Genomic DNA, 16,529 nt, shown 5'->3' on the forward strand with positions numbered 1-16,529 from the left:
TCGTGACCCCATGGACCAGAGCACGCCAGGCCCTCCTGTCTTCTACTGCCTCCCGGAGTTGTGTCAGGTTCATGTTGGTTGCTTCGCAGACACTGTCCAGCCATCTCATCCTCGGTCGTCCCCTTCTCCTCCTGCCATCACACCTTCCCAACATCAAGGTCTTTTCCAAGGACTCTTTTCTTCTCATGAGATGGCCAAAGTACTGGAGCCTCAGCTTCAGGATCTGTCCTTCAAGTGAGCATTCAGGGTTGATTTCCTTTAGAACTGATAGGTTTGTTCTCCTTGCAGTCCAGGGGATTCTCAAGAGCCTCCTCCAGCACCACAATTCAAAGGCATCAATTCTTCGGCGGTCTGCTTTCTTTATGGTCCAGCTCTCACTTCCATACATCACGACAGGAAAAACCATAGCTTTGACTATTCGGACTTTTGTTGGCAAGGTGATGTCTCTGCTTTTCAAGATGCTGTCAAGATTTGTCATCGCTTTCCTCCCAAGAAGAAGGCGCCTTTTAATTTCAGGGCTGCTGTCTCCATCTGCAGTGATCATGGAGCCCAGGAAGATAAAATTTGACACTGCCTCCATATCTTCCCCTTCTATTTCCCAGGAGGTGATGGGACCAGTGGCCATGATCTTAGTTTTTTTGATGTTGAGTTTCAGACCGTTTTTTGCACTCTCCTCTTTCACTCTCATTACAAGGTTCTTTAATTCCTCCTCACTTTCTGCCATCAGAGTGGTATCATCTGCATATCGGAGGTTGTTGATATTTCTTCCGGCAATCTTAATTCCGGCTTGGGTTTCTTCCAGTCCAGCCTTCCGCATGATGTATTCTGCATATAGGTTAAATAAGCTGGGGGACAATATACAGCCTTGCCGTACTCCTTTCCCAATTTTGAACCACTCAGTTGTTCCATGACCAGTTCTAACTGTTGCTTCCTGTCCCACATATAGGTTTCTCAGGAGACAGATAAAGTGGTCAGGCACTCCCATTTCTTTAAGAACTTGCCATAGCTTGCTGTGGTCCACACAGTCAAAGGCTTTCGCATAGTCAATGAAGCAGAAGTAGATATTTTTCTGGAACTCTCTGGCTTTCTCCATAATCCAGCGCAAGTTAGCAATTTGGTCTCGAGTTCCTCTGCCTCTTCGGAATCCAGCTTGTACTTCTGGGAGTTCTTTGGGATTGGGATGTAGACTGATCTTTTCCAATCCTCTGGCCACTGTTGAGTTTTCCAAACTTGCTGGCATATTGAATGTAGCACCTTAACAGCATCATCTTTCAAGATTTTAAATAGTTCAACTGGAATGCCATCACCTCCACTGGCCTTGTTGTTAGCCAGGCTTTCTAAGGCCCACTTGACTTCGCTCTCCAGGATGTCTGGCTCAAGGTCAGCAACTACATTGTCTGGGTTGTCCGGGATATCCAAATCTTTCTGATATAATTCCTCTGTGTATTCTTGCCACCTCGTCTTGACGTCTTCTGCTTCTGTTAGGTCCTTCCCATTTTTGTCTTTTATCATGTTCATCTTTGCGCAAAATGTTCCTCTAATATGTCCAATTTTCCTGAACAGATCTCTGGTCTTTCCTTTTCTGTTATCTTCCTCTATTTCTTTGCATTGTTCATTTAAGAAGGCCCTCTTGTCTCTCCTTGCTATTCTTTGGAAGTCTGCATTCAAGTTTCTGTAACTTTCCCTATCTCCCTTGCATTTTGCTTCCCTTCTCCTCTCTGCTGTTTCTAAGGCCTCGTTGGACAGCCACTTTGCTTTCTTGCATTTCCTTTTCTTTGGGATGGTTTTCGTTGCTGCCTCCTGGACAATGTTACGAGCCTCTATCCAAAGTTCTTCAGGCACTCTGTCCACCAAATCTAGTTCCTTAAATCTGTTCTTTACTTCCACTGTGTATTCATAAGGGATTTGGTTTAGATTATACCTGAGTGGCCCAGTGGTTTTTCCTAATCTCTTCAGTCTAAGCTTGAATTTTGCTATGAGAAGCTGATGATCAGAACCGCAGTCAGCTCCAGGTCTTGTTTTTGCTGACTGTATAGAGCTTCTCCATCTTTGGCTGCAGAGAATATAATCAATCTGATTTCGATATTGCCCATCTGGTGATTTCCATGTATAGAGTCGCCTCTTGTGTTGTTGGAAAAGAGTGTTTGTGATGACCAGCTTATTCTCTTGACAAAACTCTATTAGCCTTTGTCCTGCTTCGTTCTGAACTCCAAGGCCAAACTTCCCTGTTGTTCCTTTTATCTCTTGGCTCCCTACTTTAGCATTCCAGTCCCCTAGAATGAGAAGAACATCTTTCTTTGGTGTCAGTTCTAGAAGGTGTTGTAAATCTTCATAGAATTGTTCAATTTCAGTCTCCTCAGCAATGCTGGTTGGTGCATAAACTTGGATTATTGTGATGTTGAATGGTCTGCCTTGGATTCGTATTGACATCATTCTATCATTTTTGAGATTGTATCCCATTACAGCTTTTCCCACTCTTTTGTTGACTATGAGGGCTACTCCATTCCTTCTACGGGATTCTTGCCCACAATAGTAGATATGATAATCATCTGAGCAGAATTCGCCCATTCCTGTCCATTTTAGTTCACTGATGCCCAGGATGTCGATGTTTATTCTTGCCATCTCCTGTTTGACCACCTCCAGCTTCCCAACGTTCATAGATCTTACATTCCAGGTTCCTATGCAGTATTTTTCTTTGCAGCATTGGATTTTCCTTTCACTTCCAGGCACGTCCACAGCTGAGCGTCCTTTCGGCTTTGGCCCAACCATTTCATTAGCTCTGGAACTACTTGTACTTGTCCTCCGCTCTTCCTCAGTAGCATGTTGGACGCCTTCCGACCTGAGGGGCCCATCTTCCAGCGTCATATCTTTTAGCCTTTTGTTTCTGATCATGGGGCGTTCTTGGCAAAGATACTGGAGTGGCTTGCCATTTCCTACTCCAGGTGGATTGCGTTTAGTCGAAACTCTCCACTATGTCCTGTCCGTCTTGGGTGTCCCTGCACGGCATAGCCCATAGCTTCTCTGCGTTACTCAAGCCCCTTCGCCACGACAAGGCAGTTATATTACAAAGTATTTTTGAAGGCTTTCACGGCCAGGATCTGATGGTTGTTGTGGGTTTTTCAGGCTCTTTGGCCATGTTCTGAAGGTTGTTCTTCCTTACGTTTCGCCAGTCTCTGTGGCCGGCATCTTCAGAGGACTGGAGTAGGAACTCTGTCCATGCTCTGTGTCCATGCTCTGTCCAGAATAAGTGTCCAGAGCATGGACAGAATTCCTACTCCAGTCCTCTGAAGATGCCAGCCACAGAGACTGGCAAAACATCAGGAAGAACAACCTTCAGAATAGGGCCAAAGAGCCTGAAAAACCCACAACAATCATTATATTACAAAGCTGAAAAGCAATGCAGAAAGCAGGAACCCAGAATGTTCGTTTTTTGGTTGTAGTTGTTGCTGTGGTTGTTGGTAAATTTTGTCAAGTATTTTCAAGTGGCAAAATGAGTATGTCACTAAAGGGAACCACATCCTATTTTCCTGTATTTTTCCAGCAGACCTGAAAACAAAACATTTATTTCAAGATTTTGTGTTTCATATAATAATACTGTACTCTTAGAACGAGGATATCCTGTATGGAGAATTAGTGCAGGAAAAGCGCCCCAGAGGGAGACCACAGCAATGATACAAGGACATCTGCAAGTGAGATCTGAAGGCCTTAGGAATAGACCTCAACAGATGGGAAACCCTGACATCTGAGCGTTCAGCCTGGAGGCAGGCGGTGCATTACGGCCTCTCCCAATTTGAAGAGACCCTTGTCCAGCAGGCCGAGGCAAAGAGGAAGTCACAAAAGCAACAAAATCAGGGAGCTGGCAGGGGACAGGTTGGATTTGTCTTCAGTGTGGAAAGGATTGTCACTCTCGAATTGGCCTCCTCAGCCACACTAGACGGTGTTCCAAGTCCTCCATACAGAGCACGTTACCATAGTATCTCGAGACTGAAGGATGCCTAACTAACTCTTAGAACGGCAAAGCTCAAGGGGACTCTATGGCTCATCAAGCCCAGCCCACCATTGCACCAGCACTGTCCTACTAGGAACAAAGTATAAATGTTTTTCACTTTAATGGGGGTAAATCTAAAGTGATGTTTCCAACCTGTTAAGCTGCTTTACCCTGACTCTGACTTGTGTTCCACCCAGCCTCATACTGTCAATACCACCTGGGATTGCTCCTCATGGCTTCAGGTAGGATTCCTCCCTAGCCTTTCCTGGAGACGGTGGGGACTGAGCTTGAATCCCCCCCCCCACTGAGCCTACACTGAGTTCACATTGATAAAGGATTTAGAACATCCTGATACCTTCAGCTTGGACATATAACAGGACACCGTTCGTTTCTTGGCTCCTCTCATGTCGCCTTTCGAATCAGCTGCGGATTCCTCCTTGGGATTTGCGTCAGTCACCGCATCCTTTTTAGAAGCAAAACAAGGAAGAAGTACGTGGATCAGCTTCAGAACCTGTTATGGAGAAGCATGTCCTCCTTATGGGAATTCCGTAGGCATCAGGCTGGCCACTCTGAAAACAAAACGCTGGGTGAGCCAGCTTTTGGTGGAATCCAGAGTGGCTGTTCTTATCTCCTTAGGTAAATTCAACTTTGGATGGGACTTTGGCTGTCCACAAACAGCCTCTCGAAAATGCTCCACCCTATCTGTGGACAGAGAAACTGCAGGGACAATTTTACCAATTTCTCCACTACATCAGTAGTGGCAGTTATCAGATTTTTATTCCCCCCTTTTTTCTTCAAAGCCAAAGCGTTTGGGGTCTTGCACAGTCACTGTAAATAGTAACAGCTCCTTAGCCTCTTCTTGCCTCTTCCTCCACAGGGCCTTCTAAACCAGTGGTTCCCAACCTTGGGTCCCCAGAAATCCTTCTGGGAATTGCAGTTCGAGAACATCTGGAGACCCCAGTTTGAGAACCACTGCTCTAGGGTGTCTCATTTCAAGGCACTGGGATGCAAACGACCAAAAATGGTGGAGACGTGGAAGGGGGATTCTCCAAAGTGGCCTCCTGTTTCTAGGGAAATAAGAACAAGAAACATCTCAGAATGTAAGGGGGGAAAAAGAAATTAATGAGACAGTTAAATACTGGAGGAGTCATTTTGACTCTACTGCAGATGCTTATATGATAACTCTTGGTCTTCAGTAGTTATCAGGGAGGATGGTGTTGTATCTAGCCTGAGGGAAAATGTGAAGTGATAATCATATCATGAGTGTCATCCAATTCCCCCCCCCCCAAAAAAGTTGTTTTCCCATAAAAAAGCTTTTGGTTTTTCTAGATACTTCTCAGGCTTTTTAGAATTTCCTATAGTAATATTTTTCAGCTTACTGAAAAGATGGTCCAGAGTCCCCCATTGATGTATTTATTTTTCTTTCTGTCACCTATCTCTTCATCACTCTGCAGCTTCCCTGGCTGCCCACACTTCATGATTTGGGGGGAAAACAAAACACCTGTACGAGGAATTATCCTATGACAGATTCTCTTGAGCCTTCATTGAAGCATGGGCAGATGGGGAAACTGCTGGCTATCCCACAGATATTAGACAGGGTATGGACATACAGCTGCAGCTACACCATAAATAAAGCAAGCACAAGAATCCTGGGCTTCACCGATGAAACATCTCTGAAATTCTCTTCAGTGATAATGGTTTCTTACCAAATTGAAAGCCAATTGGTAAAACTATCATATGACAAACTCATGGTGTAGCGCAACTGGAACCAATCTGGAGAATCCTTCCAAACATAATTCTTGTGATCCAAAAATTTGTAACACCACAGAAAAATGTTTAAGCTACTATCCTATACCCACTTACTACAGAGTGGCCCCATAGAAGTCAGTCGGTCTTACTTTTTGAGTAAGTGTGCAGTGAGTGATTATCTAGGTAACAAAAACATTAAGATGAATGGATTCTGTGCTCATCTGCTTGGAAATTAAGTTGCACTGAAAACTAGGAGAGTTCCTTGAACCCCTCTCCTGCTTATTGCAATGCATCCAAAGACTCAGATCCCATCTTTCTCTCATTGTTGTTGTTTAGTCGTTTAGTTGTGTCTGACTCCTTGTGACCCCAAGGAACAGAGCACGCCAGGCCCTCCTGTCTTCCACTGCCTCCCGGAGTTGGGTCAATTTCATGTTGGTCGTTTCGGTGACGCTGTCCATCCATCTCATCCTCTGTCGTCCCCATCTCCTCTTGCCTTTCTCTCATTACCAGTTTTATATGATTCCCAGGTCAACACCATTCTATTTTCTGACATTTTAGGGCCAAAAATAGTGACCAGAGGGTGGCCCCTGTGATGCCATATTTGTTTGTTTGTTTGTTTGTTTGTTTGTTTGTTTGTTTGTTTGTTTGTTTGTTTATTTATTTATTTATTTATTTATTTATTTATTTATTTATTTATTTATTTATATCCCGCCCATCTGGTCTGGTCAGATATGGAGGCAGACAAGGATTGGGAAGGAGGCAAGAATCAGTTCTTGACCAACTGGTTACAAAAACAGGCAGAAGGGGAATGAAGGGAAAACCTAGCTAAAATCTGGAAACCCACCACCGGGGAATTATTCACCTCTGCTTTTTTGGTGGTCAAGCAAGTGTCATTATGTGTCCCCAAATGGTTCCTGCCATTCCTGCTAGGAGGTATTGAATGCAGGACAACATGATCTACAGTAATTATAGCACCTGAAGGATTTTTCCCCCAGCCTCTGTGCTGCTGTTGGGGCTTACAGAAGGCTCCACTCCCTGACTTGGTCCTAGCCATCTGATGGACCCACCAGCATGCACTCAGTAGTTCTCTATCAGGACATTTTTAAGACCATCCTCTATCTGAAGGGCTGTTGAAACACTGTCTTCTCGTTGAAGGTGTCCATTTGAAGGGTGCTCTAGTTATAGCCCAATTTAAAGATAAGGAACCATAAGGAGGAAAATCAGGGACCTTAGAGTTCTCAGAAAAATATTTGGGAGTATGGCAGTGGCCCTGGAAGATCCTGGGGACAGTGGTCCTTAAGCTTCTAAAGGTGGCCCTCCTCCAGCTATTCTCACTGTTGCTTTTCAGTCTCTTTGTCCTCATCTCCAATGTTGGCAAAGACATCGAATGTACGCAATTCATTGGCCAAGTCAAGCACAGAAGTAAATAATTTATATTTCCCTTCCATCCCAAAATCAACTTTGATGGTATCTATCACAATTGCCTCCCCTCTTACCTAAGCACCTGTAATTTGGCACAAGAGGTACTTCTATGATGTCTGCTATTTCTACACAAACTGCCCACCTGTTCATTCACTGGCCTTCCCTGGGCTCTTAAACAAACCATCCATGGCAACCATGTTTGCCTGCCACCTTGAGCAATAGAAATCCATATCTGGTGGCTCCAAGTCTTGTGGACGCCTGGATCAATTTGCCACCTTGCCTCCTCCACCCTTTGCTTCTGACTAAGCTTGGAAGAAAAAGAATGTAGGTGTTCAGAAATGCTTGGACAAGTTAATGATCAATGCAGAAGCAGATATAAAATGAAACAACAGGAGAAATCCACAATTGGTTTGGAGCAGAAGTCCAACCTAGCTATCTTATTCTTTTAAATCTGGGAGTAAATCAATGGAAGGCAAGCCAAAATCATATGTTGATATCTGGTGCCAGCAGAACATAGTTTTTTTCTTGTCCAGCTTCTGTTGTTGCAGCTATCCTAAAGAAGGAAGACAGTGGATTTTCACAGAAGACCTTGGGTATAGTGGTGCTTCTAGGAACCCTCCTTAGGAGATAATATTCATGAGATAATATCAAACCCTCCTTATGAGATAATATTCATCTGGCTGCTAGTGGGACTAACTACGTTTAATTCCAGTACCTTTTTGCAATGTTTTTAATCTATATTTTTGGATGTAAGAAAAGGAAGGAAATATAAGAGTCAAGCCAGATAAGCAGGTGACAGAATAATGTAAAGCTCTCATGTTTAGACTAGTCAAAACAGCTGTTTAATGCTTTTTTAATATTGTCATAATTTATTATTTAGCTTTTAACTTTATTTCTTTTAGTACTGTAAGCCACCTTGGATCGTTTAGGAGAAAAGTAGCATATCAATATTCTCAGTAAATCAATAAATATTAATTAATTTAGCCCTGCAGCAAGACAAAACAAGACAAAAGAGGTGGATACGATGTGACGTGGGGGAAGAGATCCAAAGATGCTGGAGAAAGGAGAAGATAAAGAACGAAGGGTAAGATATTGACTTAAATCCAGATATTACCATGTCTAGGCACCAACAAAGGACAGATGATTCTTCAGGAAGAGGGTTGCTTGAATTCAGATGCTCTTCTCTTTTGGTGGGATTTAATTATCTGAATGAGTTGGAGCTTAGATTGGGGACAGTTGGATTCCTCACACTGTCCCTGCTTGATTACACCAAGGGATCAAAACAACAAAACTTGGGAGGATTGCAGGGAAGGGAGGTAGCAAAGAAAAGAACAGTGGACAAGGATTGGGGTTCTAGCTTGGCTTAAAGAAGCTCCACTCACTCAATCCTCTTCTGTTCCTACTGGATGGGATGGTGGGAGAGACAGAACAGAGACTGAACACGGAGAGACAGTGGTAAGGGACGACAGCTTCCTTATTAAAGGAGGCAGAGATGATCGGATTAGAGTGTTCTTCTAGTGAATGGCAGTTAACGAAAGTTGCCTAGCAAATGGAAGCAAGAACACTTCGTCTTTGGCAGGCTATCCATCAGAGGTTTTCAGGTGTGCCCAGAATCTGGAAAGGACGTTGAAATGCTAGGAAGCACCTGGGGAATGTGGAAGTTGAACAATGGAGAAAGCTGGTAATGGAAAGAAACGATTTGTTCGGAATTTTACAGATAGTAGGGACTGTCAAAAAGATGAGTGGGTTCTAGATCAAACCCAACCTGAACTCACACTAGAAGCAGAAATGGCCAAAGAGAAACTATCTTGCTTTGAACGTATCATGAGAATACAAAACTTGAAGGCAAAACCCCCAAAATGGTACAAAAAAAAATGGGGAAAATCATAGAAATAGAGGGAAAGTAGCAGGAGATGGATTTACTCAGTAAAGGAAACCACCATAACTCAAAAAAGTTGATGGCAAATAACACACATATCCTTCTACATAAGAAAGCAATTTATTTCATGCACTCTGATGTCTTCTCCTGGGGCTGCTGTTCAAATTGATAGACCTGCCTGTCCCATGAGCCAGCCAATGCTGTCTTCCACAGGTAGTCCAGTGTGGGAAAGCAGAGCCCCCCAGGGAAAGAGGAAAGCTGATGGCTGCCTGTTATCCATCTCTGAAAGTTACATCACCAGCTTCTTTGGCAACATACAGTACGTTGTTCCTTTAATGCAGGGCTGGACGTCATCCAGAATTTGGGGATCAAACTTTCAAAGTCCACACCAGCCCCTTCCAACACATGTTTAGCTTTGGAAAATTACAAAGCCAACAAGGGAAACATTTCTTTCAAGAGCAAGCTGTCTTTGAGTGGCATCTCTTGATCAAGAGGGGAAGCACTGATCCTGGATCCTTCCACTACCAGCAGAACAAACTGGGGGATCTGGTGGAGCTTAGCAAACGAATGGAGGGGGATGATTCCTAGCTGTGCTTCAAAGACAGAGCTTGGTATTGGAGTAGTGGTGTAATGGAGCCCATTTGACAGAATCAAAGCTCCAGTTGTTTTTTTTTTAATTAGGAATATTGGTAGCATCATCCATCGCTCTCAGGCTTCTCTGTTCCTCCCAGGTGTGCCTACAATTCTCACAATAGCAGAGGATGAGCAATGCCTTTATCGCATCACTCAAAGATCACAGATAAGATAAGCTTTTGAGTTCTCCAGAGTTCTTCATCGGGCAAGGATAGCATAAAACACTGAGTCAAGACAAATAGTTCAAAAACTGGGCCAGGTGGCTCACAGATCCAGATTGCCAACAAAGCAAAATGTTGAGATTCCACCTGAGATAGGGTTGATAAAGGTATCTTGTTGCAGTTTCTTCCCCCTCTGAAGACAAAAGGTTGTCTCACAGTTGTCTTTAGTGAAACCACACAGGACTCTTTGTAGGCTTCCAGCAGCAAAAACTTGAAGCATAGTCGCAGTCAGTAAAAGTAGAGAATTAATTTTGTTGTCACAATAGGTTAGAAAGTCTATTGGTTATTAGTCTCATGGAAAAGCTCCTTCTCCTGTGAAAGCCTCATAGTAGTTCAGGATAGAGTTTTCCTCTCCATAATACAATATGGTGAACTCTCCCTATTGTTACGCAAAGTATCTGGGAGTGTCTTAATCTCAACTGGGCGGTAAAGAGCCATTATCAGTCCAAAAGACCTGCTCTTGGTGCGAACAAGCTTGTTGAAATGGGTTAACCCAGTTTCACATATTTTAGGATGCTCTTTGAGGGGCTGGGCTATGAGGACAGTCACAATGAGCATGATCTCAGTTACAAGCATGCCGCTACATCGCTGTGTCAGCATATCTATATACACACAAAATCAGTACAAAGTATCCTCACCCAATTTAGCTAGGTTACAGTTAAAAGTCTATGAGAAGTCTATTGTTGATTTTCCAGTAATACATCGTTATCTTTCTGCTGTCCTAACGATGTTCGCCAGGCATCATTTCATTCTGTGTTGTGCAATTGATCAGAGTACAACTGACATTTAACAACCAAGCCTATCACCACACCATCGTTGTAACATTTGCTATGAAGATTTGCTTGTCTAAAAATCCAATGTGTCAAGATCTAACTGATAATTCTGCACACAAGCAGGATTTCAAAGAGTGTCCGTTTTCTCTTAGCATCTGCTTATGCAATGGCTTTTCCACAGGGCATTCAGATAAAGGGCACCGTATTTAGAACATTAGTATGCTGTTACTGTTTTAATAGCTTGAGCTCTTGATTCAAAGAATGCCAGCAAAAAGATCAACTCTTTTGCAGATCACGGTTCAACAGCACATAACTCACCAGCAGTAGGTGCCCTGAAAGTTATTTAAAAAAGAATTGTTGAAATCTTGAGAATCCAAACATTCATCCTTTTAAAATTAAAAAGTAGGTTTCTAGCTCTCATGAATGGTTGCAAGAAAAAAATGTGAACCTGAAACAGGATGTACTTGCTAGACAAGTTGGTGCATCCATCAAAAGCCTGATGAACTACTTGATCCCCATTAAATCCCAATTAGAAACATTTCTCTCCCCCCCCCCCATACTTCTCCCTCTCCTTAATACCCGTATGCCTTTATTTGCCTCCATACCTGGATGATATGCTCATTAACAGCCAATCTGTTTTTATCCTCAAACTTGACAGGTCCTGGACCTTCCTCAGGATAAAAGCTTTGAAGCATCTGGTGCTCTAAAAATCATTCTGCAGAGAAGTGAACCAGGACAAACTAGAGAAAAGCATGCGTTTGGCTGTCCTATTTGGTCAAACTGTGAAACCTTTGTTTTATTTAGCAGTCGCCTGCTGAGTGACAGAGAGAAAGTGGAAATTTGAGCCAAAGGAAGAAATTGCCCTATGCGAGGCATGGATATTTCTCTGTTTCTAGCCTTTCTTTCATTATAACTGGTCACACTGAAATGGATGAATTGCTATTACCCACCTTGATGCTATCACTCATCTTGGCTTCAGTTTCCATCTCGGATCAGGAAGGGACCTTATGCTACCTGTAGGTCTTCTTTGCTCTCTCCCTCCTGTCCCCTCTCTTATTTTTTAGCCAAGCCTGTAGAAGACTGAGTCCCTTAAATCCCTGAAAAATGTTAATCCTTGCAGGTCTTTGATTACCTTGATTTCTGGCCAGTCCACTTGCATTAACCCCTAACAGGGTCTACTGGACAAATTTATAAATTTGTTAATGGCAATTTATGTGTACTGAGGTCAGTGATATCGATGCTTGGCTGATGCCCCTAATTAGGTGCAATTAATTAATTTTAGACTCTGGGATTAGTGACCACGCACACACCACACACACACACATATACACATGCACACAACACAATTGCTTTGAAATGTGGAAAGCCAGGTATTGACTGCCCCAAAATCTTACCTTGGTGATGTTGGTGTTTCAATTTATATACCACCCCACAGAGCTGGAGCACTTTCTGAGCAGTTTACAACATAATTATGCAAACAATACTTTGCTCCCCAAACCTCAGAAGGGTCAACATTGAGGAAGTTACCTAAACCCACCAGGATGAATCTCAAGTCATGAGCAGAGGCTTGATTGCAGTACTGCAGTTTAACCACCCTGTCACAGGGCTGTTTTGGTGCCAATTGCAGAGTTGCTAAAAAGGTTCTCTGGGCTAGGGACATATCTACAATGTTGTCCAGGAAAGATAATAGCTCCTGCACAAGTACTGGATTCTGTTCTGTTGGTTTCCATATGACATAAGGACAGATCCAATATGATCTGTGGATTTTCCATTGTCTTACTGTTTTGTTGTTCTTTTTCAGGCAGGCTTTCAAGCAACTATCGTCTCAGGAATGCTAGCTTTACTTAACTTAGAGATTTCTTTCAATTTTTGAAATTGTATTTAATCCTGGTTTTAATCTTGATGTTCTCAAGTTACTTTTTAAATATGGTGTTTGTTTGTTTGTATGCTGCCCAGTTAGCGCTAGATATTACTATGGGCAATTTACTTCCAAAGTAGGACAAGCATACCGTAAATTTTATTTATTTATTTTTATTTATTTATTTTATTTCTATCCCGCCTATCTGGACATATTAGCCCACTCTAGGCGGCTTACAATAAAAGAAACAATATAATTTTAAAACATTGCACCTAAACTAAGATAGAAATCAAAGAAAGATATAAGAAAAGAAAAATCGTCAGGAGTTTTCTGTTGGGAAATGTACTCAGAAATAAGCACCACATAAGGCAACAATCAACTAATGAATCAAAGAAAAACTGAGCAAAAGTGACCAGGAATCATAAAGATGGCCAATCCATGGAATGTTTAGGAGAGGATGCTCTCAAAGGCTTCAGTGAACAACCTTGTTTTGAGCATGCTCTTAAAGGCTTTGAGGAAGGAGGCCAGATGCAGCTCCACCAAGAGCCTGTTCCAAAGGGAATGGACCATGACCAAGAAGGCCCTGTTTTTAGTAGATGACTTCCTGGCCTGTCTTGGACTGGCAACCCAAAGGAGCATGGCCTGAGAGGACTGGGTGATATGTCTTTAGGGACAGGTAGTTAGGTGTTATGGGGAGACAGGTGGCATATAAATAAAGTGAATGAATGAATGAATGAATGAATGAATGAATGAATTAATTAATGAATTAATTAATGAATTAATTAATTAATTAATTAATTAATTAATTAATGAATTAATTAATTAATTAATTAATTAATTAATTAATTAATTAATAATTGATAGTGGTTGAGGCAGGGGTGCAAATGTAGTGCTATGGTGCTTCCTTGGGAAGTTCATTTTTGCATCAGAGATTCCTTGCAGAATGCTTCCAATTGGCACATAATATTTTTTAAAACCAGCTTAATGAGAGAATATCAAGTCAGAGAAGCTGATTTCATCAGTCAGTGATGAAAATGTACTCAAGTCTCAAGGAGGTGTTTTCTATCTAATTCGTGCTCTGCAACTGTGGTTTAGTGGTGGATCATTCATGGCATTGCTTTTCTGCACTGCTACTCAATGACCGGGTCTGCTGTGGGTTTTTTTTTTTCATCTATAAGCTAAAGAAATCATGTTTGTATTAATTTGTTCTAGGCAGCTTTTCCTTTTTCATCCACAAGGAAGGCTATAAATTGTGCATCATTTCATGAACACCTCACTTCCACCACTGTGTGAAAGATGAGGGTTTGATCACATGTTAAGAGAACAATACATTTCCTGCTCTTATGTTTTAACTTTACAACCTCTGCTATTCTGGAATTAAACATGAAAAGGAAGTCACTAACCACTTACATTCCAGAGATAACCCTGCTCTCACATATGGTTCTACTTTTAACATGTTTCAACAACTATCCCTTCTTCACCACTTGAGGGAGCACTCTGTTGAAATTCTTACATGAGAAATCCTCATATTTCATATTTGCTGAATGCCACCTTTGCTATTCTGAGACAGCCTTGCCAACTTCTAAACAAAAGGTATTTAAGGTATTTAAGCCATTAACCGAAGCTTCACACACCATTGACAACCTCACCTGTATGTCCTGATTTCGACATCGATCTTTTTTTACAGTCTGTTGGAAATAAACTTGTAGTAACGCCAGACTGCCCATTAATGGTGCAAGAAGGAGCAAGACCATTTAGAAAAATTAAGTATAATGAAAACCGTACTTTCAAAGATCACAACAAATCCATTTACAGTGGCATTTTTACCAACACAAGATGTTATTTACTTACCAAGATCACTGTAATCCTTAGGATGATGTTCAATAGTGTCCCCAGATTTTTGACTGGTATCTTTCTTTACTGGTGGGTTGAAAATTAACTAGGAGTAGCATGATGTAGGTTTTTCATTCTGTCAAATATTTCCAGCCTCACGTGTCAACTTGCTTTGGTCTTTGAAATTGTCAGTGGGTTTGCTTTGTTTTTACATTGACACTCGATGACCCTACAATGGAGTGGCCAAAGGGGAGATGAGATGTCAAATTGGAGCAGGCTGGAGCAGGTTAAATAGGGTCACGTATAGGTGCAATATGCCTTTTGGTGTGGTCCCTTCATTCACATGCAAGGACTGGGTGGTTTGGGGTCAGAAAACTGCACTGCACCTCAAGCGACTTATTTTGGCCCAGCTCCCTTTAAAGTGAAAGGGAAAAAAGTCAGAAGTAACAAAACAAAACAAAACAAAACCCTACTTGCCCCCTCCTTTCTCTTTCCAGGAGGAAGCTTTCTCTTTTTTTTCTAAAAAAAATCTGCACTGCCATACAAGACGTTAAAAAAACCAACAACCCACCTTCCTCTCTCTCCCCCTCCATGAAGGAGAGGAGAAAGCTTTCAGTTTCCGAAACCCATTAAGTGCCTTAGGTAGACAAATTAAGCCATTCTTTTTAGTTTGATCTCAGCAAGTGCACATGCTGAAACCAAACCAAAACATAGCCATTTTACTTGCAGTAAAAAAATAATTGTAGCATCTGACAGGTAGCCAAAAACGTGCAGGTAGGGGTGTATCAGGGATGAGCTGGTTTGTGATGGCACTTACATCATGTGGTTGCCAAGAAAAGGAGAGAGCCAGCCTATCTCCTCAGTGGACCAAAGAATGGGACGAATCACCATTTCATTCACGGAGCCAACCTGGATTAGTCTAAAGGCCTCTTCTCTTCAGCATTCTGTTCCAAAGTGCCTAATCCAGAATTCTACAGTGTCTAGTGCAGGACTTATTTAGAAAAAAGAGAAAGTTTTCCTAAGCTGTGTCACAGTCCAGCCTATGTCTGTGACCTTGAGAATTCCACCACCAAGGGGGAAAAAATGAGTGCAGCAGCTTCTCCTGCTTCTGTTTTCCAGGGAATGGTACTGAGAAGCATACAGAGAGATAATACACAGCTTTCTCTGACAATTAAAAGTGTCACGGCCAGATCTCAGCATGCTGGGAATCGCTGTGCTTTCCTGGATCTCCAGGCAGAGAGACAGATTTCAGGGTGAACAGTGCTAGAGAGAGCAGGCTGATATTAGTGTGTGAGGTAATTTTCAAGTTAGGACTTTACTTTCATTGAACGTATACCCCGCCCCTCTAGACAAAGTCTACTCGGGGCGGCTTACATCCTCCTCCATCTTGCTTTTTCCCTCCTCTGGACACTGCTGGAATTTTATTTGCAATCTTGCATGCTGCCTGTGGCTTGTTTGACTGGGAGGGACTTTTCTTGATTGGCGTGATTATCTACCCAGCACTAACCAATCGTGGCTTAGCATTCAAAGAGAGCCTCGCCTCTGTACTGAGTGAACACCTTCTGGTCTAAAAGTAAATGGCATCTATTACAGAAATGTATGCTGTTGAATGACAAGGAAGCATCACATGTTGTGGTCACCGAAGCAGATCGCTTGTGTAACATTTGCGCAACAGCAGAAGTGTACACAAAGACTCTGATTTAAGCAATGAAACCTTAAGGCAACGCGTTCCATGCATCTGTTACGCATTCTGCTAGAGCGTCTGTTCCAAGGCGCATTGCATGCGCTTCTTGACTTTTTCCCCCAAAGTTCCATGAACAAACATGCAGCTGCTTGACTGACAGTTCAAAGGCATCCGCTCATCTCTCGAGTCCTCTTTTCCTTCTGAAAATGCCATTAACGATGATTCATCAATCAATGTTTTATATAATCTGCGATCACATTTCCATTTTGTTATCCATTGTGAAATGGGGCACCAAGGCTCTCCGTGGGCAGAAATCGTCAAACTTTGTGAGGTTAGATTCTAAGTAAGGGAAGAGGGGATCGCTTCTCCCTCACTTTGCTTTTCTGGTGTTTTAGCCAGGAGATTTTTGTGCCTGTAGTGGCTTGGTTACTCTTCCTCCCCCTGCTACAGAAGCTATTGAGGAAATATCCATGACCACAAATAGGACAA

At 42.4% G+C, this 16,529-nt stretch overlaps 1 protein-coding gene across 5 annotated transcripts in view; it reads right to left on the bottom strand.

The window, feature by feature from the left end:
• SLCO1A2 (solute carrier organic anion transporter family member 1A2) overlaps positions 1–14,489 on the bottom strand; it is a 41,077-nt gene extending 26,588 nt beyond the window's left edge. Inside the window, exons 1-2 of one of the 5 annotated variants that reach the window (XM_020811334.3) lie at positions 14,375–14,489; positions 4,344–4,451 (exon numbers count right to left, since the gene is read on the bottom strand). In XM_020811334.3, coding sequence (XP_020666993.3) covers positions 4,344–4,394 — 51 coding nt within the window. In that variant the 5' untranslated portion in view covers positions 4,395–4,451; positions 14,375–14,489. Of the gene's footprint in view, positions 1–4,343; positions 4,452–11,270; positions 11,448–11,615; positions 11,764–14,374 lie in introns of those variants that run through there. The other 4 variants (XM_078376423.1, XM_072999734.2, XM_020811333.3 and 1 more) reach the window with 4 other exon arrangements.
• Between the last annotated feature and the right edge of the window lie 2,040 nt (positions 14,490–16,529).

The sequence above is a fragment of the Pogona vitticeps genome, chromosome 5 (genome assembly GCF_051106095.1).
Source record: "Pogona vitticeps strain Pit_001003342236 chromosome 5, PviZW2.1, whole genome shotgun sequence".
NCBI lineage: Eukaryota > Metazoa > Chordata > Lepidosauria > Squamata > Agamidae > Pogona > Pogona vitticeps.